Source organism: Glandiceps talaboti, chromosome 12 (assembly GCF_964340395.1).
Source record: "Glandiceps talaboti chromosome 12, keGlaTala1.1, whole genome shotgun sequence".
Taxonomy (NCBI): domain Eukaryota; kingdom Metazoa; phylum Hemichordata; class Enteropneusta; family Spengelidae; genus Glandiceps; species Glandiceps talaboti.
The window spans coordinates 6121615-6148654 of NC_135560.1; the positions used below are offsets into that span (position 1 = coordinate 6121615).

Here is a 27040-nt window from a genome sequence, read left to right on the forward strand (position 1 = left end):
ATGTCACTATTAAAATACCATACCATTTATCAAGAATCATCCCGTCTAAAATGAGAACCATTTTGGATTACGTCAATGCATTGATATGCATTTAGTATGAATAAATGTGGAACATGTAAAAGGGTTACATATTAAATCAAACAAATTAGTCTGTTTGTGTTTGGATCACAATATCATATGATGTATGTAGACTGAACACAACAGAGACAATAAAGCCAACATTTGTCCATGCAATGCTACTACGACTACTTACTACTGTACAGGTTATTTTAGAACTTTATTATCATTGCCAAGTAGATCATAAAAAGGTCAACATAGCTTGGACATCCAATGACACAAAGACGTCACTGTAACCATGAGATGATCTCATTACAATGTTGTAAATGGAAAGAATAAAAGAATTGTTGATATCTCTTTTTAACTCTGAATCTGATGTCCATCATCCCCATGTTAGCCTTCTTTTCTCTCCGACTTCTCAAAGCATGTAACCACCTCTCCTCTCTCTCTCTCTCTCTCTCTCTCTCTCTCTCTCTCTCTCTCTCTCTCTCTCTCTCTCTCTCTCTCTCTCTCTCTCTCTCTCTCTCTCTCTCTCTCTCTCTCTCTCTCTCTCTCTCTCTCTCTCTCTCTCTCTCTCTCTCTCTCTCTCTCTCTCTCTCTCTCTCTCTCTCTCTCTCTCTCTCTCTCTCTCTCTCTCTCTCTCTCTCTCTCTCTCTCTCTCTCTCTCTCTCTCTCTCTCTCTCTCTCTCTCTCTCTCTCTCTCTCTCTCTCTCTCTCTCTCTCTCTCTCTCTCTCTCTCTCTCTCTCTCTCTCTCTCTCTCTCTCTCCATGCATGACAACACATTCAGGTATTTACCTAATTATCATTCTGGTCATAAAATCATCATTGATTGGACTGGGGAAGTGAATGCAATGTCATAAAATAACAAAAGAGCCTAAATGAATTACAATCCATCACAACTTCACCTCCACAAGTCCATTATGCAGCCTTCTCACTATCGGCCATTCCCTATATCAAAAATACTTGCATGTTTAGGCAAACAGTAGACACATTTCATTCAAAAACACAACAAAATTCAATTTTTTTCTTATTCCCATAAGCTTTCTCTGTTCAGTTAATTGAAAAGTAGGCCAATTTTCACCCACAAAGATATCACCATGACAACTGTTCACTATAAGGATTATGGGTAAATCTCACTGGAGCCTACTGCGTAATGAGTTTACATTTGTCTAGCCATCTTCACTCAACCAATGACAGCATAATGAAACAACCAATGTTCCAATAATCTATTTCGGATTATAACTTAGGTGTGAAGAACAGTTGGCTAGCAGAACTTTACGTAATTACGTTGTTCCTGAAAAAGACTGATTCTAGGTGATCCTAATGGCTCTACTGATAAGATAACACAGTGAGAACCAGGGACTGAGTCATGAGCTTTTAACACTTTCTTTTCTCTATCAATGGCTTCACAGTACCTAACCTTTCACCTACACTGACAGTAAAAGGATGCTAACTGCAGTGACAAATCACTAGTGTCAACATTTGGATTCCTAGGAGAAGTGTACACACACAACATGGCAAAAGCTGTGAACCAAACATTTCAACTCAATTCTATACACAGACAGACAACCTTCCTATAAACTAGTCTGGCATACTGAAATCATCTCTTTCCCCCAATGATGAAAAAGGACACACAAAGGGCAGACACCTTACTAACCACACGACACGTACATGTACCTTGGCACACATATACTACAAACCTATACATTTTCCCTACTAGAATAATTTTGCGATTTTACAGTCTCAAAGACTTCTTTCTCTTTTACAAGTTACTGCACCTGATTTACTGTTTATATGAACAAAGAGGCATTTTAGTCTCTACTCATTTCTTCTTTTTTATTTTCTAGCGAAATACACAAAAATTAGTCTTTAGTGAAAATTTCCAGGTTGTCAGCATCATCACATTTTTCTCTAATAGTTTGCTTTAATTATAATGATTCAAGGGATTGTAGGAAAATGATTCATATCAGTCATGGTTAAGGAATTAAGTCATTTACATCAGGTGTTTTACTATTTGTGGAGACAACTATTGATAAAATTCTAAAATATCAGTCCATTTACACATTTCAGGACCTTTTTCAATCCAAGACGTACAGACACCATCATACTCAATTTTGCAAAAATTACTGAACGACATTACTACTGTCTTCATCATTTATTTACATAATGTGTAACCCAGAAATTTAACATCTGACCATTCCGTTGTTGGAAATCATCACTAGATTTGAAAAAAAAAAGTGATGAGTATCTAGGCTAAATACAACGTGGAATAAGACCTTTACATCACAAACAAATTAAATGTACTATCAGCTCTGTAGACTATATGCCTCTCCACAACAGGGACTTTCAGTAGACGATATGAGCCAACACTGAGAACCCCTTATCAGACCATAATTAGGGTGACTCAATTCTTTTCTTTTTCTCATTACATGACCGACACAAATATTCATCTCCCACATCAAGATAAAAAAAAATATTTTTATTTTCGCCTGCTCTTAATATTTTGTGGAACAGCACCCTCTCTGGCAAGAACAAGCAAGTGTCTTGACTGTCAAGGTCATCTACAGTCATGGCGGTGATGACAACACTTGTTCACGAACAGAGCATTTCTTTCATGACGGAAGTTATTCAAGTAGTGGGGGCTGAAAACATGCCAATTGTGTATGGAAGCTGGGAAAGGGCTTGTCAGTGTTTATACCAACAATCTAATGAAATGAAGATAGGAGGAAAAGGAGAGGCAGAGAATCATGATTTTTTTTTAGATCGAACGACCGACCGACCGACCGATTGAACCATAGTTGCCATGAAAAAGTAATAAGAAATATAAAAAAATAGGGTCACTCGTAGAGTATTTGACACTATCACATAATCAGCTTGGCAGTACTCAAACTCTGACAATGACTACACTAATTAAACACAATGATTCAAGATTAATACATGTACAAGTAGTTCATGACGTACATTGAATAAGTTGAACACTAAGATAAAATCTACTATCAACCCTTGCAATGAGTAAAATAGAAAGTTCACGACCTTCTGTCGTTGAACATAATCCTTGACACCACGACACTGCAAAGCTGGTAAATTCCAAGGCTGCAATTAATGCCTGAAATAACACCACTCACACAGTCAATGAAATAGAATAGCACAGCTCACACGTGCCACTTCAATAAATGGAGCAAGGCCAAGAAATCTGATCTACGCACAACATAAATAAAGTCTGCTCTGCGACACTGGGGTCATAATTTGCATAAAGGCACCTAAGTAAGTGGTAGAATCCAGGCAGACAATTGTCACCCACAAGCCCAATACTTGGTCCCTGGTAGATCGATGTTTGACAACAGAAGGAGGCATAGTCTCAACACGAACAAAAACGCAACAAAAAATTCACAACTTTTTATGCCAGCTTCACTTCTCATGTGTCTGGTTGCTGAGAAGTCCTTTATTTTTAGACATGCATGCTCCAACCTTAATCTTACCGATATACATTTGCAAAATGTGAAATCTCAAATTTTTTGTGTTCTCCTGTGTGCGACACTTTCAGTTTGTTTTTGTTAAGGTGGGGGGGGGGGGGGTGAGCTCTATTTTTGTATACACACACTAGAACACCCATACAACTTTTTACCAAAAAAAAAGTCAAATATAAAATATTATCACATGATAATTGATGATTGCACAATGGTGTTGAAAGGTTTGACTTCCAAACATACACTACATTTATACATTTTGTACTAGTAATATTTCATTATATTACATACATGTATGAGTAGTAATTTGACATCAACACTCTGTTCATTGAATACTGTATCAAGTCACTGTACGCAAATAAGTGATAGTTTTTTTCATCTGCCAGGTACAAAAATATATTTACGATAAAGCCATTTTGTGCAGAAAAGTGATTTAAAGGCCCATGGTTGATTAGAATGTAAAATTTAGGTGTGAAAAACAAACGTTGTCTGGCAGCTCTATCAAAAAAGTTGTTGGTCCAGAACAAAAGAATACTCCTATGTAATCATATGGTTCTACTTATATTGATAAGATAACATTAACTTGATAACCTGGGACTGAATCATGGGCCTTTAAAGAACATAGTAGTATTAGTACACATATATTTTGCGATCTGTAAACAGACAAATTTATTTTCTATTAGAATACTCCTATGTAATCATATGGTTCTACTTATATTGATAAGATAAAATTAACTTGATAACCTGGGACTGAATCATGGGCCTTTAAAGAACATAGTAGTATTAGTACACATATATTTTGCGATCTGTAAACAGACAAATTTATTTTCTATTTCATTTCTCTTAGCTGTATTTATCTATTTCAGAAACTTTTTCTAGGTTTTTTGACAATAAAATTGTCTTCCCTTGTAGTTTATTTGTGCAGATGATGCAGTTGATCATTGCATTAAAATTACTATCTGTTGTTTTTATTCATTTTTAATACATTTTAAGATCAGTAGTATGCAACTGCTGGCTTTTGGAAGAATATATGTATATGTACAAGTAGAACTTTTGTTTGTCACCACGTCTTGCAGCTGCAACTCGACAATAACATGAATGATGGGCCATTTGCCGTTTACGATTGTACTCAAAATTTTCTTGACAGGCCCGAATGACAAGACTCTACAAAAATTTGTCAAACGTCTATTCTGTATTCACCGTGGTTGCAACATGTTGCTTTTTTACTTTCTTTTCATAAATTCGGCGCCAAACACAAAAGTAATTTGAGATTTCACAACAGTATATGTGCTAAGTTTTCCGTTGCATGAGTCTGTTGCAAATGTCAAAACTACTAGTACTAGTAAGTATACCTGTGAAAAACTTTCAACACTTGAAACAAAGCAATGCGGCAGTTGATAGAAGGAGATCAATAGAGGGGCGAAAATCGTTAAAATGGTGTAGGAAAAAATGTTGATCGATACTATTTCGTGTCAAACATGCTCCAAAAGTACACCGGCCACGCAATAATTTTGGACGTTGGCTAAGCAGGGGTTTTATCAAAGTGATCACTGATGGTGGAAAACTCGTTGAAGAAGCTGCAATTACGTGCGTAGGGGGGTACGGTAAGGTCAATGCTACACCGAGGATAAAACGTACACGTCAAACCTGGGACGATCGTAATGTAGTGATGCACAACTAAACCGAAAGCAACTATTAAACATCGACAAATTCGCACAAATTTGGTTTGGTAACCATAGCGCAGTGTACGTTCACTCAAGCGAGCAAATGTAACCCAAATGGCCTGTATTGCTGTAGTATGACGTTGCCCTTGATATCAATTTCAATGATTAAATGGCCCAACGTTGGGTTCACCCCGGTACCCCAAACCTTGCACTCCATTCGTGGTATCCTGTATTTTGTCCGACAGCTGCGGTCGTCGTGAACGTCTTGGTGTGGATTCCAAAGTGTAATGGTTCGAGTTAATAATGATACAGCGACTGAGATACGGTGACTGACTGCAAAACATTTGTATAATTCGACACTCTTTTTTCAAGCAGGCTTCAAACTCTCGAGCGACCGGAAACGAAGTTTTCTCCTGCTATCGATGCCAGAGTAATCATATTGTTAATTTGACCGTGTGTATATACTATTGAAAACACTTACCTAGTTGGGGAAATCCCGTTTCTAGTAAGTTTGGTTAAATAAAATCGTCACGAGAACACCGTTGTATTCGTAGTATGGTAAGTAAACAAAGTACGTAGTCGCTGATAGCTGATCACCACGGGGCTGGCAACGGGCCATTCAGTTGTAACACGAATCACGTGTAAATTAAAAGAAATAAAGGAATCTGATTGGTGGAGACCAGGAAGGCTATATCATCAACCGCCCTACTTTACATATGAATAAAAAATTATTTCCCGCGCAACACGAAACAAATATATTATAATTATACAGTGTTAACCACGTATAGAAAACTGTAATTCCAGGTGTTAATGCCTCTGTAGTACTATTTTAATACTTCAAAATAAGGTTGATATGAAATCTTACAAAATTCACACAAGTGACAACATAAATGATTCAGACATTGATCGATCGAACTCCGTCACATCAATGTACATCAACTGAATCCCAGTGGAATATAGATTTCTATCAACCATGCGTGTTGCGATCGATTGAGTCTCGGCAAACGACTGACTTTCACGAAAAAGTGTATATTACGCAACAACTGAATCAGTCAATACATGGTCCTAACATAATCATTCGTTCATTTTTTCTGTATTAACGTCAATGATTGTCCCACTGTAAGTTTCAGATGGAATGCTAGGCGTCACCGATTTTTTGTTTTTGTTTTTGTTTATTTCTCAACTTCAAAAAACTACTTATTCAAAATATAACGTTTTCCGAACGACAACAGTTCTACTCACATGGTATACGTTGATATTTCCTAATATAGTACAGGTGTGTCGATGTGTTGCTAACTCTTCAATGACATAACTATGTAAAATCAAATAACCAAAAATTTAATAAATACCAACTCAGTGGTTCCTAATTGTATTTACATTGAAAGGAAGTTATGATTAATGCCCAGCATTTATCAGATACTGTGCAAAGTTCGTCAATATCCTCTTTCTTGAGCTTTCTTGCGTTATGTGAGTAATTAACACCAGACTAAAAAGCACACAGTAAAAACAACATAATCATTAACACTGATCTCATGATGGCGCTATCTATTTTTCCCATAGGGCGTGCAGGCAATAGAATTGCGATATGTCAATGAAAACCTTTAAAATTTAGTTTCATTGTCTTCATAAATAATTCGAAAGACATGTTTTATTTCTCACGGCTTCCAAGCTTTCTATGTATAAAAACAAGAGCTGTAAGAAACTTGTAACAAGTTGATGTTTAATATTATTATGCCAGACTGATATAGAAAACACAATTTAAAAAAAAACTACTACACGATATTATTCTTGCCATAAATCGTCGCACAACACACCCTCTTTTACGACACCGTCCAAGACGATGATATTTCGCAGTGTCGCTATCAGCTCTGGTTTTCGAGAATGATTGCCATTAAGCTTAAATATTCAAGTTGTTAAATCGCTATACCTTACTCGGTAGACTTGCCCATATTCATGTACTTTATTTGAACAAAATATTTTGCTATTTTTTTTAAAAGTTTAAAATTCCTGTGAAATGATAACCTCGGTGAAACAGTCATTATAACTCTTAGACTATTAGCAACTGTATAAAAAAAATTGTATTTTTCTTTACAAACTAAGATTGTATTAACAAACTCAAAATACTTGAACTTTGAAAAATATGAAACCTAAAAAGTTAAACTTTATAAGTAAAATGAAAAACTCAAAATGGATCGGACTGGTGCCAATCTCATTACTCGGCCGAAAGATGGCGCTATTCATTGAATATCGATATCCACTTCTATAATCTGTCTTGTGATAGTGGTGAAAAGTCGATTACGTAATTCGTGTCTGTGCGTCACAAGAAGATGTCGTGTCAAATTTGCATAACAACAGAAAGTGAAATTTGTGTGTCAATGTGCATTCAACCTATGTACGTAGACGACAACCATGGCAAATTATCTGTATTTTACTCATCTAATCACAAATACTCCTGTACTGTCAAATTTGGAATTGTCACGAAGATAATTCTATACGTCCCGGTGAAATTATATAGATAGAGCTACAGTGGACACGGATTTGCTACGTTACTAGATTGCCATGGTCTTTTTTTTTAAGTCGACTAGTATGAGTGGATGCATGTAAACAAGAAATCGACATTGTGTACATTTCACGTGGCTGGCAAGACGATGGGACAATTCAGGCGATCGGTTTGCAGTCTCTCAACGTTTCTTTGTAGAAGTAAAGGTAAGGTAATATTCTCAGACGAATAAAGTGTATCCATGGAGACATTTTTGCTAACTCCACGGCGTACAATATTGCGACATGGATGTATTAGTCATGGAAGTATCACTCACTTCTAGTAGTGATACATCCAGAGCTCTGGATATATCCATTACCGCGATCATCAGATGGAACGTGTATTTCATTTCACCGATCATCAAACAATGTTATTTTGAATGTTTGCTACAAAACTGTGTTAATTCAACGACAAGAAATAATATATGCATAACTAAAACTGCTATATGAAAGAATAGGGCCTTGGACTATTGTACACTAAACAAATAAATGTGCCTTGTTATGTAATTGGGGCCTAGCTTTTGTTTCCATGAAATGTTTGGGGGTTTTTGTATTTGGCTAAACACAGTGGTGTTTGGAAATGCTATTTATGTATTTCAAACACCTCGATTTTTCGGGGGAGGGGGAGTATTCACAATACTGTATACACATATTAATTTTATACACATTTTAACTTTCTGCGATTTAGTGATGTACAAATACAGACTTGGTCGATGCTGTTTCACATTGTTAGAAAACATTGTCAAATTGTTTCATAAATTAAAAAATAGAAAATGTACTGAAATAATTATCATCCATACGTCCTTTTATAAATGTTATCATTTAATATTTCATCTTTTTTATCAATTCTTTTCAGGAAGAAGAAAATGTTCGTATCCGATCATTTTGACTTGTGTTCTCGTTACAACTTTGTTTATCACATATAGTGCAATTCTTCAACTCAGCGATATCCGAACTTCTTCATCTTACGATTCGATTTTATTGAAACGAATCCGCCTAGAAATCGGCCCAGACGTCAACGAAACAACTGATCGTGATCAATTTCATACACTTGGTGCCGCCGCGCGTTGGCAAGTGGCAGACGGTAAAAATGCAAATCAGAAGAATCGCAGCATATTTCTGAAAGAAGGAAACATGCATAAAATATTGAATCAAGTTTTTAAGGTATATCAGGACACTTGTTATTGGTTGAACAAGGAAACTAAAATGTGGGGTTTGAGGGAATCGTCTGCGCGGGAACAGAGAGGCTGCGAACAAAAACTTCCCCAAGTTATCGTTATTGGAGCGAAGAAATGTGGAACGACTGCCCTCACACTGTGGCTGAGTACACATCCAAAAATAGCGGCTGTTACGGCAGAAAAACACTATTTTGATGACCACCCAAACCATAGCTTGGATTGGTATCGTCGAATTATGCCATTTTCGACGAAAGACCAGATAACCATGGAAACCACACCGAAATATTTTGTTTATCCCGATAACACACCAAAGAGAATTTTTACAGAGATTTCACCCAACACAAAAATTATTTTGATTCTGTGTGACCCAGTGAAGAGGGCGATTTCTGACTACGTCCACGAAGCGGAGCTAAATAAAAGCACTGGATTTTATCGAATTGAAACTACTTTCTGGTCCTCTGTGTTGAATAAGCTCCATGTCGTTGACGAGCTCAATGAACTCGTTGATACTGGAATTTATGTGAAACATCTCCGTCGGTGGCTGGAGTACTTTCCAAATCTGTTTGTGGTAGATGGAACCAAATTTAAACAATCGAATCCAGCACCGACTCTAACTGACATAGAGAAATTTTTAGATTTACCAAGATTTTTTGAAGAATGGCACTTCTACGTGGATTCGAAGAAGGGGAACTATTGCGCAAAGACATCTTTCCCAATGCATTGTTTAGGGTCTAACAAAGGCAGAAAACATCCTGAAATAGGGGAAAGCGTCCTGAAACAGCTTCGAGAATTTTACAGGCCTTATAATCAACAACTGTCTGAACTTCTTAATCAGACCTTTGAATGGGAGAGCAATTAAACAGCCAGCCAAAATAAATTTATTTTTTGAGTTCCCATGTTTAAATTTAATTTCGGATTGTTGGTAGGTATGACACCATTCATCGTCGCAAAACGCCCTCACCTCTTATAACTGAGAGCGGAGGACGTTAGAGTATAGTCATTGTAGTTATCGGGTTAAACACATGGTTTTTATCGCCAGATTTTAAGAATTTTAATCCTTTTCCTAAACTTGATTTTATGTCAAAATTAGATTTGCTGGGAGAATGAATTCATTATGAGAGATATTTACATAATATTATGGTTAGGTTAAGTGTAAAGATGGTTATAGTGTCTTACATAGTTATAAAGATTGCAAGTTAGGCCATTTTAATTAATGTTAACATCATTATGTCATATTTTCGTGACGTCATATGCTTGAAATGTTAAATCAGTATCAATAAAATTTACATATTTTAAATCACACTCTTTGAATAATATGGTAATTATCTTAGTCTAGTTTCTATACAGTATCGTTACTATTTATACCTTCACTCACAGAGTTGGCACCCAGACTTTAATTAACTAGGAGCAATATATTTTTCGACACACAGCCCATTTCAACGTAATAGTAGCGTTTACTGTCTCTGATACAACCGCGCATCACAGAAACCGAAACCGCACATGCTACACTTTAAGATAGAAGGGTTGAATGTATTATTTTCTTGCAACATTTTGTCTAAATCATATGAATGCCACCATGCAGATAGCAAAGCATTGGTGCTCTCATGTCTACGTCTAGTTGGAGTGATTTATTGAGTGATTTATTTTAGATAAAATGTAGCAAGAAATTGCGACTTTGTTATCATCTTTAAGGTGTAGAATGTGCATGCAGATTCTTGTTGGTTTCTGTGTGGTTTTAGCAGTAAACTCTAACATGAAAGAGGCTGTAATTTCATATTTTATATCACAGTTTGACGCAGATGAATCAGAATAACACTTTTTGACAGTTATTAAAAACAACACATGTCTATTACTATATATTGGTGTACAAGAACACTCTAGGGAAAGGGGGTCCCAGCTTGTCACAATCACAATCACAATATGGTTTCCTTCTTTTCGTGAAATGGTCACTATTGTCATGCACCTATATTCTTATTGCGTAGAAACATTGATTTGTAATTACCCTGTTGTTCATGTTTGTCAGTGTTTATATATTGTTGTTTACTTGTTGTTGTTTGTTTGTTTGTTTGTTTGTTTGTTAAATTGTGTTTGTTTGTTGGTTTGTTTGTTTTGAGTGTTTTCAAAAACACAACCAACTAAGCCCGAGGCCCCGTGATCAAAGGTAGCCGAAATAATATTAGTTTCTGAGTTTTATTTTTTATTGTTCCGATGATTGTATTCAAAAATAAAAGAAAATTAATATACAGTAAAATATTTCGGAGTGCAATTCCCGCAAAGCTATAAAGCTCAGAAACAAACAAAAAATAAGGTCGATTCATCAACATCGAAGGCCTAAGTCACAAGTTGCTGGCCGTTGATCATGCGCAGAATGCACTTGTATAAATAGTCATGTTTCTGACACAGTCAGGGGATTTTTGTCCGAAGTTGTTTGGTTTCTATCGACCGACCAATCAATGATTCAGAACCGATTGGCCGTCAGAAAAAATCATCAAAGTTGGAAATTACCTGGGTTTTCCCCTTTTACTAGTACTATATTTCCCAGCAACCCTTTGTTCAAATACACACTTTGGCCTGTTTCTGTTACATTTAAGATTATCAGACGACAGGTTGAATTTCCAGTTATTGAAAGTCGCAGTGGACGCATTTATATCATAAGGTAAGTACACATACTTAGCAAATATTGCGAAGGTAGGTACACGTACTTAGCAAATATGGCGAACGGCAGGACAATACACTGCAATATCAATGAATATTTTTCTTGGAAATTTTTGTTATCTCCGTTGTCCCGCTGTTCTCCCTGTACAAACAAAACATTTATATTATTGTTCTAGTTACTGCAGACTTTTAGTCGTACGTCCACATATACGGTCCCATACAAATACGAAGGTAAATGTGTTGAACAAATGACTGAGCTCGGAGCAACCAACAAAGAAGACATTTATTAAAAAGTAGCGTCTCCAACCACATGAGATTGTATTACATGTATAAACTCAGAATACAAGTGGGCTACATATATTGCATGACTGTACAGTGAGTGGTCTGTGATGGCATGTGTTTTGGATAGCACCGGAAGATATGGCACCGTCTAACAAAATAGGTCACACTGTGCGCGCTAAATATTTTGTTGTTCCACCACAGATTCAGAGATAAGCTTATTTGTCCTGGGAGACATTTGCGCTACCAGGCAGTTAAACTAGACAGGTGTAAGAGTTTCATCGACTGTGTGGAGTACTGAGTAAAAGTGTCAACAGTAAGAGACAACGTCCGTACATGTGGACGAAAGATGAATCATTAACAGGGTTATAGCTATGATGACTCACAATGTGTTTTATAGGTACATATATTTCATCAAAACTCTAGAAAACTTAAATATTACTGATTATGACGAAAATGGAAAGTGAAACGGAAAGAAACGATATGCAGGGGGTTCAGTAGGCTAAAGGCTATCTGTGGCTTCGAATCACTTCTCACGTCTAGTTCAATGAGGTGCCGAGAAAAAAAATTAATTTCAACCGAAGCCGCCTACATTTTGTTATTACAATGTCATATAATTCTGCCCGATGATGGCTGTTCTATTTTGTTGCGTTACTATGTACATAAACTCATTGGTTGAAGTAGATACAGTTAAAACTATGTAACCTCCCACAGCACAGCCTGGTTCGACTAAACGCTGACTAACAATGCTACAATTTAAGGGTTATATTATCTTTGCATGTGACACTATTCAGCGGACTGTTACACAGTAAATGATTTACCAATTTTGTGGGAAAGATATGATTTTAAAGCCAAGACAATACCCTCTGTTTCACGGTGCATTGGTTTGGCTGCATTTTACTATGTTATTCCAACAATATGGCGGCACGCTTAACTTCCGAGAAAACTTGTATTTCGTTGAATTCAATCGTGTATGTAGTGATCATTGGAACACTCAATCCAATTGGATGAGTAGTAATAGCATTCGCAGTATTATGTGACGTTGATATATATCAGCCAATCATAATCTAGTTATGATGGGCGTGGAGCTGGAAAATCTCACTAGTTTTTCCCCTTCGTGTTAGTAAACAGAACGGCGTCCATGTCTTTCTTCAACTCCGGACGACAGTAACGATCGAAGGTAAGTAATGTACTAAAGATAGTTTATGTAGCCGTCGGACCCTTTCTTTCTAATATTCGTGTAAAACTGCATACATTACTGACTAATATGCAAGAATGTTTTCGCTGTTTTTTTTTCAATGCATAAAAGTACTTCACAAATAACACCACAGATGTAGAACTAGTAGGACTACCTCCAAGTTCACACTATCCACACAAGTTACAACTTTAAAATACAATCGCAAGCATAAGTTACTATATGTCATGATTGTCTCGGTACTAGGGAGCTAGGGAGGTTGCTGTCGTCCGGGCTGCTTACTTTGCTAGTAACAGCACACGAAAATACATGCACTTTACATAAATTGGTAGGTGCACGGAAAGCTAGTAGCTCTGGATTTACGCTGCGGGGGTTTCGACACGTCTTCTCCGAACCCCCCCCCCTCTCCCACTCAGTGCCGACCCCCCCCCCACCCCCACCGCAGCGTATAAATCCAGAGATAGGAAAGTTTGTATCACAGATCTGTCCTACCTAAAAGCGAAAATGGAGTTAGGGGTTATAATTTACTTCTGTTTTCCTTTCCAAGGGTCCCTCTACTTTAAGTTTGACCCAAGTCTTATGAGGTACTTGTACTTTTTAAATGTACACCTCCCTGTACAGAAAAAGTTGCTAGCTGGTGACTTACAAGCTTTTTTCAATTTCAGTAAAACTGTTGCATGTACTATATCAAAATCGTGATAAAATGGAGGGGTCACCTTTATACTGAACCGTACAATTTCGTTAGGACCTGGATAATTTAGTACACACCTTGATGTAAATGTTTGAGGGAGACTCTTTGACCAGTATATGTTTTCTGGTGTTTTCACAGTATTACACGACCGTGGACCTGTGATTAAGGCACTGGAGAGACTCTCTTCTCTAACGTCTGTTTAAACCTAAACCCGCCCTCTCTGACACTCATTTAAGAATGCATGTAGTCCCGACAGAAGCAACCACGGAAACACCGATTCTATTGTTGACGCATATAAGTAATATCACACAGTGACACACTCCAGGGTCCAAGATATCACCTTGGGCAAAATGCCACTCAGGAACTTTTATATATATTTCGTTTCTGAAAATCATCGCAACTTTAGGTCGTATTAACCTCAGACTACTAAACTGTCTTTTTAGTAGTCTGAGTTTTGAGGGATGAAATTCGTGTACAGTTTATAGTACATAAATTATATCACAACTCGAATTCACTATTGATTACCTTGGGTACTAAATGTGAAAAAAGTCCAGGTCAGGTCAGATTTCTGATGCGTTGCGACCTTTATACAACACTCGCCATAATAACTTGCTGTATTCGAACACAATGAACTCTTCTGAAGATAATAAAATACGATATCAGCATTGCGCAAGCTCACAACAGGTAACCAGTGTTTAAAATCAACAGAAGCTCCCGTCAGTATTCTAGTAAGCCATACATTGTACAACAGCATAGGAATATACTGTATGCCTATCAACAAGATGTTTACTATTTTATACGAAGCTATTGATTGTTGTCGACTAGCTGTTACGACCAATTTAGAATACTAGTAGTTAGATTACGAACCGTTCTAGAGTGTGAAGTCATGTTTCTCCTGGCGGTTTCCCAGATCTTGCCAGCCCTTTCTTCTAACAAAAATTCTACTTTTAAAACAAATGTCACGTTAAGTCATTTATTTAAATTATGCAAGTTAATCATTTAATTTTTGCGGTGTTAGGATTATTGCAGAATACATCCTGGTCGTAGTATTCAATGATTTATCACAAGTTCATCTGACCTCACCTAACCCTTTCTTGTAATATTTTATCGTCTACCATTATTTTTATACCAACATTTACCAACTGTTACATTTTCTGTGCACGAGGTACCATCATGTTAGGAGTTCGTCGTCAAATGATATAAAGTCTAGCAATTTAAACTTTTTCATGTGTGTTTAATTGGCGGTAATCTGCTAAGGTAACTCACTCAAAGAAAATCACTGTACAAGTTCACCGGACAATGAAATGTAGCAGTATTAGTAATGTTTGATTTTGATCGAAGTTCTTTTTCAGGTTAACTGGTTTTTATAAGCACAGCTAAACACTGAGGTAGTTCAGTAGTGCTATATGCTTGGTAAAATGTGTGTATGTGTTCGTTTGTGTGTTTGTGTGTCTCTGTATGTGCGTGTCTGTACCTGTGTATGTAAACAAGTTAAAGTAAAAAATCATTGGTTTTTGTTGGTAATATTACTTAGGGTGTGTCGATGGAAAATTGTTCAAATGTGACAATGATCGCACTACTAGTGTGTGATGTGGGTAAAAAAAATGGGATCCTTAGCAAAACAAAAACTCACAAAACTCAAAAAACGTATGGGCAGAATGGTATCTTTACGATGAAAGATGAATGACTGTTTACGACATGGTGATCCCATCAGTGATATGCAAATTGGGTCTACAACATGACTTTTTGGTCAAAACTATTTAATTCCACAACTACTGGACAGATTGGGCTGAACTGTGGTGGGAATGTTTCTAGGAATGTGTAGATGAAGATTTGTGTGCTCTAATAGGTGATATGCAAATTATATCTAAAATGTGAATTTTGATCAAAAAGTTATACCTCAGAGGAGGCTGAATTTGGTGGGAATATTTCTAGAGATGTCAATCCACAGATGGTCATGACATATTGCCTCAACTAGCCCTAGGAACCAGGACCGCACCCTTAGTGACAGCCAAATGGTAGTATATTTTGCAAAGATAGCATTATTTGGTAGGCAAATGAAGAAATATTCAAAAATGTATGTAAATATGCCCAGACCACGCCCAAAACAACAGGCAAGTGGTGCGTATTATCCAAAGATAACAGCAGGAATGGATAGGCAATTGAATAAACATTCCAAAAGTGAATGTATATATGCCTAGCAACAACACCACGCCCACAGCAACAGTCTAATGATGGTGTATATTGCAAGAAGACAACGGGGCTGAGAAGGCACATGGATGAACATCCCAAACATGACTACTTATATGCCTAGCAACAAGACCACGCCCGTAGCAACAGCCAAATGGGGGTGTATATTGCTTACAATTGGGCGGCTAGCCAAGTGGTTAACATTACACATTGTAACACGTACGCATATTAACGAAGTCTTAAAAGACCCCAGCAAAAGTCAAATACAATGTACCAGTTGCTAAGATACCAACAACGGTAAAACATTCAAATAATAACACAATGTGCAACCATTGGGCAAATATAACAACAGGGACAGGTATGAATAAACTTGCCAAGGCAGAATCAATGTCTTACCCAAACCAATGTTCTACAGTTGTGCTTTACGCAATTGGTGCTATTTTTGTATTTATTTTTACAGGTTGATAATCACCTTGAGGGTTTAGAATGGATGGATTACGGATTCTTTATCAATATTTAAATGACAACATTTCGATACCTGAAGAAAAAAAAATACGAAATATAGTGAAAGGCACAAAAATCCCTGTGCGTGATCTGGACGCGCTAGAAGACCTGACAGATATTTTTGGATGTTTAGAAGAAAGAGGATACATAGGACTAATTGATCTTGGGTATCTGAAGGATATTCTCGGGCTAATAAGTCGACCACGTCTTATTGAAAAAGTGGAGGAATTCGAAAGAAAGCAGAAATTATCAGGTTAAACTAAAATTCCATTTGTCGATACACAATGTATTTAAAACTAATTTAAATGTATCCCTGGATGTTCTTATGGACATTTTAATGTGTTCGTTCGGTTTTTATTTGTTTATTTTTTGTTTGTTTATTTATCATTATGTTTTGGTTTGGTTTGGTTTGCTTTCTATGAGGAGGCAGATTTACAGTGTTACTTGAAAACAATTTGAAATCTGTCAGAGGGTTTAGTTTATCACTGTGTAACATCTATAATATTGATCTATTCAATGCAAGGGTATAAGATAAGATTGATTTTCATCAAATGAAGTTGCTACCCTGGCATCAATTTGTGCAAAAATGAATATGAAACTAGTGAAAATTTCATTTTACGAGATCACAATCTTTGGATGCAAGTCACCTTTTGCCTTTCGGTATTTCCCTCTTTTTTCTTTTCTTTTTTGCAAAGACTTGTAATGTGGTGTTTTTCTTCTTTGTTTACAACGAAAATTAAAAAAAATATATATATATATAACAAAAAAAAACGTGCACCGAACCTGGTTTGCCAAAGAACCGAAAAGACAATTGAATATTTAAACTATGACTATATAGGTACACATCGACCGGTAGTCATGTAATTCTGCATTATCTCAATGGTAACAACAGAGATTCAAAGGATAAAGTCGTCTTTTTGTATATAAAAAAACAAACAGATTTTTTTTCATATATTCAGTCATACAATTGTTTCCTTTCTATAAATTACTACTAAAATTGCTGTTACAGAACATGCACCACGTGACAGTGGAACGCTAAGGGGAGGAAACACGCAAAGCGGCGCTAGCGGTAAGTGGGTTTTTTTTCTCTTTTTTTTTGTTATGAGACTGTGAAATGTAATAAATTAAGAAAGAAGTTATGTAATGCTTTATACACCCAATAAAACTCTTAAAATACAAAAAAGTACAAGCGGTAAGTATATCATATAACCTTTAGTTTGCACAGCATTTATTTATTCTTTCCAAAGGAAGATGAAAGTTACAGAATTGAATATTTAAGATCATGTTAGTTAATACCCACCTGGAATTCCATAATTACACATGTTGGAGCCATGGTTTAACCATAGACCCTACACGGTCTATGGTTTAACCATTGAATGGTTTGAAAAGGCTTTCACAATTTCCCTACTCTGAATTCATACCTTGTTGTTTCCATGGAAATTTGATCGTCCGTTTCTCCATTACGAAAGCGTTGTATTCATCGGAACGTACTTAGTATATTGAAAGTACAAATTGACTTATCGGGTTCCCTGTCATCGCAGATTCAACAGATACTCCAAAATGATAAAGAGTACCTGTCATAAATTTGATTTGATGAAATTTTTGAAATTACGGTTACAGGGTATACAGGGTCTGGCAACTACACTGGACAAGGGCTTACCGTCACGGCGAACCCTAGTGGAACAAACACACAACCCGAACAGAGTACATGCGGTAAGCATATCCCCAAACGCACTGTTTGCACGGTGCCGGGAGGGGGGGGGGACCCATGCGTCCTTGTAAACAGTGGAGAAGAACTCAGATTTTAACTTAAACTATGCTAGATGAAAAGTTTTACGTGAAAGGTATAGTCCTTCTTAAACACAGAGCAGTGAAAAGACCTCTTTTGCGTAGACTTTTCACGTCTTTCCCGTCTACGGACAAGACACAGTACGGCAGACTAAGTTAGTTGACAGCAACGATATAAATGTAACATTTTATATCCGTATCGCTATCGTATCATTTCTGGGAACAGCTATGCCACCTCCGACCACTGCAATTGCAATTTTTACTCTAGTTGTCTCAGCTCAATGAATCATGACTATGAATACCATCATGTCATTCATGAAATAACCAAAATATCCACCTCCGACCACGGCAATGGCAATTTTTACTCTAGCGGTATCAGCTCAATGAATCATGACTATGAATACCTTCATGTTATTTCGTGAAATTATCCACTTCAGAACAACCCCTTGTATCCGAAGTCTAAATTTGACGACACTCTAATTCTCAGATAATTTTCTCTATGTATACAGATTCTAGTGATGCCACGGGTATTGATGACACTGATAGCGCAAGGTATGGCTTCATAAATTAAACTACACTGTCGTAAACTACAGCCTCTTTTACGGCACCGTCCAAGACGCACCGCCATTTTGCAGTATCACAGAAGAAGTAACAGCTCTGGTTTGCGATAATGATTAAACTATTGCCGTATGACATGTATTACTTAAACTTGAATTTTACTAATTAGTGTTTTGCAATCTTGAGGCATTTTGAATCCATTTCTAAATTTAAATGATGATATTTGTTGGCTGTCAATACTTGGTCACGTGTTATGAATAATGAGTGCATACTCAAGTATACCGTCAGAATCAATCAATCGTTTATTCAGTATTGTTGGCCACCGGCCAAAAAAATACAAACCTTAAATATACAAAAATGAACGGATCACCAGAAAATATCAAAATTATCAGGCCCTTTGAGTCTCAGAGTTTCTAATAGTATCTTTTCTAAGTTTAGTAGCATAAAATATATATCTACTAAGTTTTCTGAGTGTCAACCTTTCGAGACGACAGAAGTAATACAAATTTGTGTTGCAGTGGGAGATTATAAAAGTAATTGGCAATATATTTTGACCTTATACAAGTATAAAAAGGACATACAAGTAAAAAGTGGAATTCATCCTCTACTTGATTTACATTACACATTTCACAAAGTCTCTCTACTCTTAAAGTATCATTCCAACGACCAGTTTCGATTTTCAAATTATTTTATGCGATTTTCAAATTATGTGTTGAGGTTCTAAATCTACAAAGCATCAGTTTGAATATTGGTTTATCAAGAGAGGTTAACGTCAGAAATTGCAGGTAACAATGTGCAATGTTGTGTTTGGAACAACTGTCTCACCATGATACAATGGTTTACCAAAATAGGCGAATTTTAAATTTAAATCAATGCACTTGTCGTTAATTACGTTTTATTTGTACATCATAGTTCAATGTGATAAGTTATATATACTCAGGAATCAATGGTTTGTCTGCTTGGATGCAGATTTGGTGGTATTTATTCTAACGTTTTCTTGGAAAGTTTCCAAATCTAGGGGTTTAGCTAGTTATAATGACAGAACATGATTTTGAATAAATTGACATGTTGCCCATTTTTTTCAATTTCAGATTCAAAAATGGAACAAAAAAGAGTGTTCTGTTGGTGAATGATGAATGGGGTACGTCAAAGGGAGGAATATCGACAGTTCATCGTCAACTGGCCGAACAAGCTAAAGATGCTGGGTTCGATGTTTATGTCACAGCACTAGAACTGAATGAAGAGGATGCCAAAGATGCCAATGAAAAGGGGATCAATGTGATAACCGCGAGGAAGAAAGGATACACACCTCCAGATTTGACTTGGATTAACACCACTCATCGGACGTATTTCCCCAAATTAGAAGAAGAAATACCAAATTTGAGCGTCATCGTTGGTCACATACCAATCACATCAGAGGGGGCTCTAGACATTCGAAAAGAACGCTTTGCAGGGAAAGGTGTAAAGGTTTTCCTGTTTAATCATGTCATTCCAGAAGATATCGAAGAGTGGAAGTCAGGATCGACCCCAGAAACAACTGACGAGAAAGAAAACCGTATCCTGGAACAGGTCAAGGAAGCTGACGCTGTATTCTCAGTTGGTCCAAGGATGTTCAACCATTTCGACAACAACTTCCGTGCCCTTCCCGAAGTTGTGCACTTTCTTTACATCCCATTGCCCGACAAACCGTTTTTTGACATTTCCATCAAACCACCAAGCGAAAATAATCCTGTCATCAAGGTGTTGGCATTAGGTCGAGTTGATGGTGTTGGAAAGTTGAAAGGTTACGATGTCATGGCAGCTGCCATGAGCAGAGTCTGTGACTTGTACCACAACGCAGGTTTGGGACAGCCCCCAATATTGGTCATTAGAGGCATCCCAGAAGGAAAACACGAACAAAGTCAGGAATTCATCAAGAAACATGTAAAGTCGAAATATTTGAAGATAACCCTTCGTCCTTATGGAACACAGGACCAAATAAGGCAGGATATGAAAACAAGTCACCTTTTCGTCATGCCGTCCCGTAGTGAGCCATTTGGAATGGTTGGAATAGAAGCCATCGCTGCAGGTCTACCAACCCTGTTGACCACCAACTCTGGTTTAGCAGAATTGGTTGTTAAACGAGATATCTTCGGATCACGTGATGGAAAATCCATGGTTGTTGATGTTGGTCTTAACGATGCTGACTTGGAAGATGATATCAAGATTTGGGAAGAACACATCAAAAGTGTGCTGCTGAGAGATGAGTACGAAGAAAATTTTAAACACGCCCAAGATTTGAAACAGCGCCTGAAGAAACTACCGGCAATCAAGAAAACACATGAGGATTTCGTCAAAGAGCTTGTAAAATAACATTGAGCAGAAGAAATACCAAATACACTTACAAGTCAAATATCATAAAGAGACATACCTCTGATATGTATTTACAAGTTTGGTAGTTACTGTATTGTAAAAACCATCAATGATGACAGATGCATCTCCAACTGCAAGTGATGTCACATACACAATTATGCATAACAATTTGACAGCTTTCAAGTTGAAGTGACAGCATGCAGCATATCAGATCAATAGTTTAATGACAACCGTATTGACGCCAAGCAACCCTCGTTCTTCGTTATTACTTGCACAGGTAAATGACCAATGCCCTCAGCCAGTATTAAAAGCAGTACTGTATAGCTTTGTAGAAGTTGAAGCCGGTGTGCTAATACTCACACACACCAACATATAAATGACCCATACCCATCGCAAGTAACCACAATGAAGTACTCTAGACTAGTCGATATAGAGCTTTGTAGAAGATACCGATGTCACACACCCTCGAACTCACAGGCAATTTTACCCATCGCACAACTGACAGCCAAAGAACAGTATTCGCTACAGAGCTTTGCACAAAATGAATCATATGCACATTCAACATGATCAAATACTTCCAGGCAAATAACCAGTATCCAGTAAATAGCCACAGTGCAGTACTGTATTCCTACAGAGTTTTGCAGGAATTGAAGCTGATGTCACATACCCACGAATTCAAATACATATACCGAATGACCTGTGCCCAAAAATCATTAATCATAGTGCAGTATTCGCTATACTGCTTGGTAGCAGTTGAAGTCAAAGATATCACATATGTCGAGAACATTAAACTACTCAGGCCCGAATTATGAGACCGAATGGCAAACTATGTTTGAGCAACGAAGCAGGTAGTTTCACGCATTTGCCGTGTTCAGATGACAAGATGTGAAACAACATATGCTAAGTCCTTGTTTGTAATGTTAATCAATTGGAAAGAAATAGTAAATGTGTAAAATGTTCGTACGTACAATAACAAACTTTTGTACACATTTGTTGGCAGTTTACAATATGTTGAGTTATAAACACAGAGTAGGTCAATTTTATTTCAGATTGATTTTTCAAGTAGGAAGCCATGATAAAATTGTTGTATAAATTTAAAAATCCAAAATAAATACCCAATCCTCATCCATGTGACCACTTTAATGAAATTTAAACAGTTATCACCTATATGCTATTAAAAATGAAGAAGCAATCATATTTAGTACAGCTGTCAGCATATTTGTTAGTGTGTTGGTGAACTCAATAAAATGTTTATAACCAATTCTTCAATCGATACTTTATCAATTCCAAACAGCGAAAATTGTCAGTATTAAACTATGATGACTATGGCCCGCTCAGTAATACTTAAATTTGCCGTTTCTTATGACCATTGCATTCGGAGTGCAGGCACTCTTGAAAAGTTTCATTTTCAGTTCTCTTTCAAGCTTCCTAAAGATTACTGCTGAAGCAGCTGTTGGCTTGGTAAACACACGAACATTGGACGTTTTATTTCTGCTTCTATTTTGTTTACCTTTCTTGGTGCAAATTTCACCCTCTTGATGCATGCCTTTAATTCCTAATTATGGACAAAAAGAAAATATGCTTTTCATTAGTTTTTTTCTCCGAAATGCTGAAGAGTTTTGTTGATGAGGATGTTTGTCCTATCGATTTTTTCTAATACGCCCTTTTGTCATCCGTGCACGTGCACAAGGGAATTATAACACCAAAATTGTGTTGGCATTTGTGAACCTTTGATATAATCATTATTAACAAAAGTAATGTCAGTTTCCTTAGTAAATCACTTGGAAAGTTTGTCTATATCTGCTTGATTAGCTGTGTGATAGGTAGTCCTGTTTTAGACATCGGATCGACGCTCAGATGGTTACCGAACAATGCCGGATGGAGGATGACAGTACCTTGACTATTCGTGCAAGCTCTCTACATAAATTGCTTTCAAAAGTTAACACAATTGCCCAAGGGTTTAGCAGATAGACCATCCGATAGCCTAGAAACTTCACAATCTGGCGAACGACATGGCAAAGCCAGGCAATTCTGTCTCTGAGCTAGCTGTTCGAGGAAGCAATGAAAATATATTCCTTAACCCCCCACTACAATCATGAGAAGCGAACACATAATGACAATGAAAGCATCATTATAATAATGCAGATACATCTGATACATTACCTTGACAAGATCAGACTTTACTTTCTTTTGCGAAGTGATTGAAGAACTGCAAGGTCTCATTGATTTCCTGGTTGACTTTTTTTGAGATGTTATACAGAACTTGAACTCCAACGCCTTTGGAATCTCGTCTTAGATCATGGAAACAAGCATTTTAGGGGACGAACGTTTTGATATTCCTTTCTGTATGGGAGTGACAGTACCAGTCTTCTGTGGTGCTATGCACACAGTGAGAATGACCATTTTACGAAAAAATACCAATATTCCTAATTCTGTTTTCTAAAATGTGACCCTGCCTTTCTCTGAAACATGACCCCCCCCCCCCCCATTGAATGTTTGTTAAACATTGCGCTAATATGCTGTCAGACGTAAAAAGTAACACAATTTTCAGAACCAGCCATAAAGACGAACGACTCTATCCCACCACATTGATAATTTTAAAGACACTGGTTGTTTCCAACTACTACCTCATAGTGAAATGTGTGAAGACACTGCAATAATAATTTCCTGTGTTTGGATCTAATTCTAGTAATTGCGCATAGCTCTAGGCCAGAATCCCCAAAGACTAAAATGGGTACACAACAGACATTGTCAGGACTAAGTTCAACATCCCAACTCCACCACATTATCACAAATATCTTTCCACACTGTTCGACCTTCACTCATGTTAGACCCACGCCTCTCTTGATGCCACAACTAACAAGTGATTCAGTGAATGGTTGTAAGCAGCGATTTGCCTGAAATGTTCTGATATTACAGTACAACGGTGGCAGTGGTGGGATTGACTGATATGTTCTGATATTGGAGTACAGTGGTGGCAGTGGTGGGATTGACTGATATGTTCTGATATTGGAGTACAGTGGTGGCAGTGGTGGGATTGACTGATATGTTCTGATATTACAGTACAACGGTGGCAGTGGTGGGATTGACTGATATGTTCTGATATTGGAGTACAGTGGTGGCAGTGATGGGATTGACTGATATGTTCTGATATTACAGTACAATGGTGGCAGGGCAGTGGTTGGATCTAGCAGCTGTGAAATGTGTGTGACATGGTAGACAGCAATGGCATGCCAAAATCACAAAATAATGCAAAGTTGCACTGAAAGGAGTAAAATGGGGCTAATAAGATATTGGTGGCTTTTTTGAAGAAAGTTCTTTTAAAGTTCTTTTTGAAAATCCGATATTTTAGGACCTTTCTAGGGTGGTAAGTGTAATATATTAATGTTTTGCAACTGGTTAGTATATACGATCATACATCATACATCATACATTCTTTTTCAAACCATAAATAGTAAATAAATAAATAAATAAATAAAAAATAAATAAAGGACAACATCGAACCAATATTCAAATAGCTGTTTATTATATGGATATTTTGTGTTCAAGTTACATTCTTCTCTCGATACAGCGACCTTCCTTTCAGAACCGACAAGAAATCTCATGAACCTTGTACACGATCTGTGGCTGTCCAATTGGAGAGAACTTGAGTTGCGTGAACGACTTCCCTATCCGATGACAAATTCCTCTTTATTCCAACATCACTAAGTTTTTCCTGTAATGTTTAACATGTTTATTAATAATCAATTCGGTACACTACTTGAGATATATGATCAACATATATGCTAATCAGATGCAAAACAAGTCTTAATATGTAGAGTCTAATATGTAAAGTGGATGACATTTTAGAAACTGACTGATAGAGATAGATCATCGTTGCTGTGTGGTCTAGTAATACAAGAAAGCTAATCACTTTGGTTTTCACCCCGAATTACAGAGGTCACTCAAAATTTTGTTTTTCTGAAAGATCACATAACCGTTCATTTTCCAAAAGCAAAAAAGAACTATCTTGAGATAATTTTCATTTTCCTGAATTATCATTTTTCCGAGAGAGAGAGAGAGAGAGAGAGAGAGAGAGAGAGAGAGAGAGAGAGAGAGAGAGAGAGAGAGAGAGAGAGAGAGAGAGAGAGAGAGAGAGATGAATTTATGTGTGTGAACATAGACATTGGAGAACGATGAGAATTTACGGCGGGCGTGGGGATGGGGGCTGAGGTGAACATATTTTGGTTAAGGTTTTTTAGCAGCTCCCCTTCACTCTTTCAAAACATTTCATGCCCCCCCCCCCCTGCAATGAACCCTCGAAGCCCGCCCCCAGGCTACATGAGTTTGTACATGTGTCACAAGATGGTCCAAAACACGGCACAACTGTGACTTAATTTGGAACGAGTCAAAAAGGTGAAGGGTGGAGTATGGTGATGGAGAAAGATGTACACAGGTGGAGGCCATTTAGTAGCCTAACATTTCAAAACAGACACATTATTGAAAGCCATAGAGTACTTGAAAATTATCTTCAGTACCCCAATTTACTCTCAATACATTATTACACAACTGTATGGCTACATTTCAACCTATAAAGAGATATTACGGTACACATACACATTCGCTTGGCTATCGACCACATCATAATTAAATATATATGATACAAACGTACAAGGTAAATGACTACTCCCTGGTTTGATTTTGTTCAAAGAGTCAATTTTACTTTGAGAGAGAGAGAGCGAGAGCGAGAGACAGACAGACAGACAGACAGACAGACAGACAGACAGACAGACAGACAGACAGACAGACAGTGGAGGAGAGGGGAGAGAAATTAAGGCATACACCAACACATCATTCGCATGGTAGAGCCCCGCCTCATATAGGGTTAAGAACTTATTGTGGTGAAGCTGCAATAAATTTTGTAAATGTACTTGAGGTTTAATTTGGTTCAAATCATGAGCAAAATACGTCAGACCATCAGAATGTTCATGCCCCCCTCCCCTCTTTCGCACCCCAATCCTTTAAAAATCACGAGACTCCACACGAGACAATCATTCAAAACTAAATAGACATGACAGATCCAAATGAAATATCCGCGAGTAACTTATTACACCTATTAAAGGCGAGAAGAAAATGTGTGTTTCTGATAACGAGACCTCAGAAAATAGCATAGGTAGGTATGAATTTGATTTGATTTGATTTGATTTGATTTGATTTGATCTTTACCTTTTTAATTGTTTTCATTTTTGAAAAATATGGCTTCAACCCAAAAACAAACGAAATGTCAGTCAGAATACTCCTGTGATATTTTGATGAAATATATTAGCTTACAGACATCACTAGGGAAAGGAAACAGACGTACATGAAGGTCAAAAAGCCAAAGAAATTCTTAACATTCGTTTTAAATATTATATTTAAAAAGTGTTTAGGTCGGCGGCTTAAACTAGGATCGGTCGGGTTATTAGCCCAATAAATTGTCTCTTGTGAGGAATTACAGCAGTATTGAAAAACGGACAAAGGTCAGTTTTCAGTGTACATTGTTGTGTTGGCGAATCGATTCAAAAATATCTGTGAACTTCTATTATGGCTGTTACGTCCAGACACGTGTTGAGTATTAAAGTTAGAGAAAATGAAAATGGGTCACCATTGGTCTAACTCGACAAACAGCTTAGCGCAACATTCTTAATCTTGCTATATTTCATCATCTGGCTTGAGATATAGCTGGTTAGTATTGCTACATTTCACTGTTATATTTGATATCATATGAGTCAGCGGACTGTTACACAGTAAATGATTTACCAGTTTTGTCCGAAGATAATGGTATTTTATGCAAAGACATGACACTCTATTCCAGGGTACATGGTTTTAATCACTTTAGTGACCCACTTAACCTACTTCTGAGAAAACTTGTATTTCGCTGAATTCAGTCAAGTAGTGACCATTT

At 37.1% G+C, this 27040-nt stretch overlaps 2 protein-coding genes and 1 pseudogene across 3 annotated transcripts in view; 2 read left to right on the top strand and 1 right to left on the bottom strand.

Moving 5' to 3' along the window:
• Positions 1-5793, bottom strand: part of LOC144443207 (semaphorin-1A-like) — a 94782-nt gene extending 88989 nt beyond the window's left edge. The window contains exon 1 of the mRNA XM_078132603.1: positions 5671-5793. The gene's annotated coding sequence lies outside the window, so the exon portion shown is untranslated. The remainder of the gene's footprint in view (positions 1-5670) is intronic.
• Positions 5794-8933: 3140 nt separating this feature from the next.
• Positions 8934-9764, top strand: LOC144443655 (heparan sulfate glucosamine 3-O-sulfotransferase 3B1 pseudogene; annotated as a pseudogene).
• A 1664-nt stretch (positions 9765-11428) lies between these two features.
• On the top strand, positions 11429-22516 carry LOC144443363 (uncharacterized). Of its 2 annotated transcripts, none has more exons than XM_078132828.1 (6): positions 11429-11561; positions 16376-16672; positions 17429-17488; positions 18040-18132; positions 18717-18759; positions 19857-22516. In XM_078132828.1, the coding sequence occupies exons 2-6, from the start codon at positions 16402-16404 to the stop codon at positions 21115-21117; spliced, it is 1728 nt and encodes a 575-aa protein (XP_077988954.1). In that variant the 5' UTR covers positions 11429-11561; positions 16376-16401; the 3' UTR covers positions 21118-22516. The 2 variants fall into 2 exon arrangements, with proteins under 2 accessions (XP_077988954.1, XP_077988953.1); XM_078132827.1 differs by lacking the exon at positions 11429-11561 and adding an exon at positions 12923-13019 and having other exon boundaries at positions 19857-22514.
• The last annotated feature ends 4524 nt before the right edge of the window (positions 22517-27040 follow it).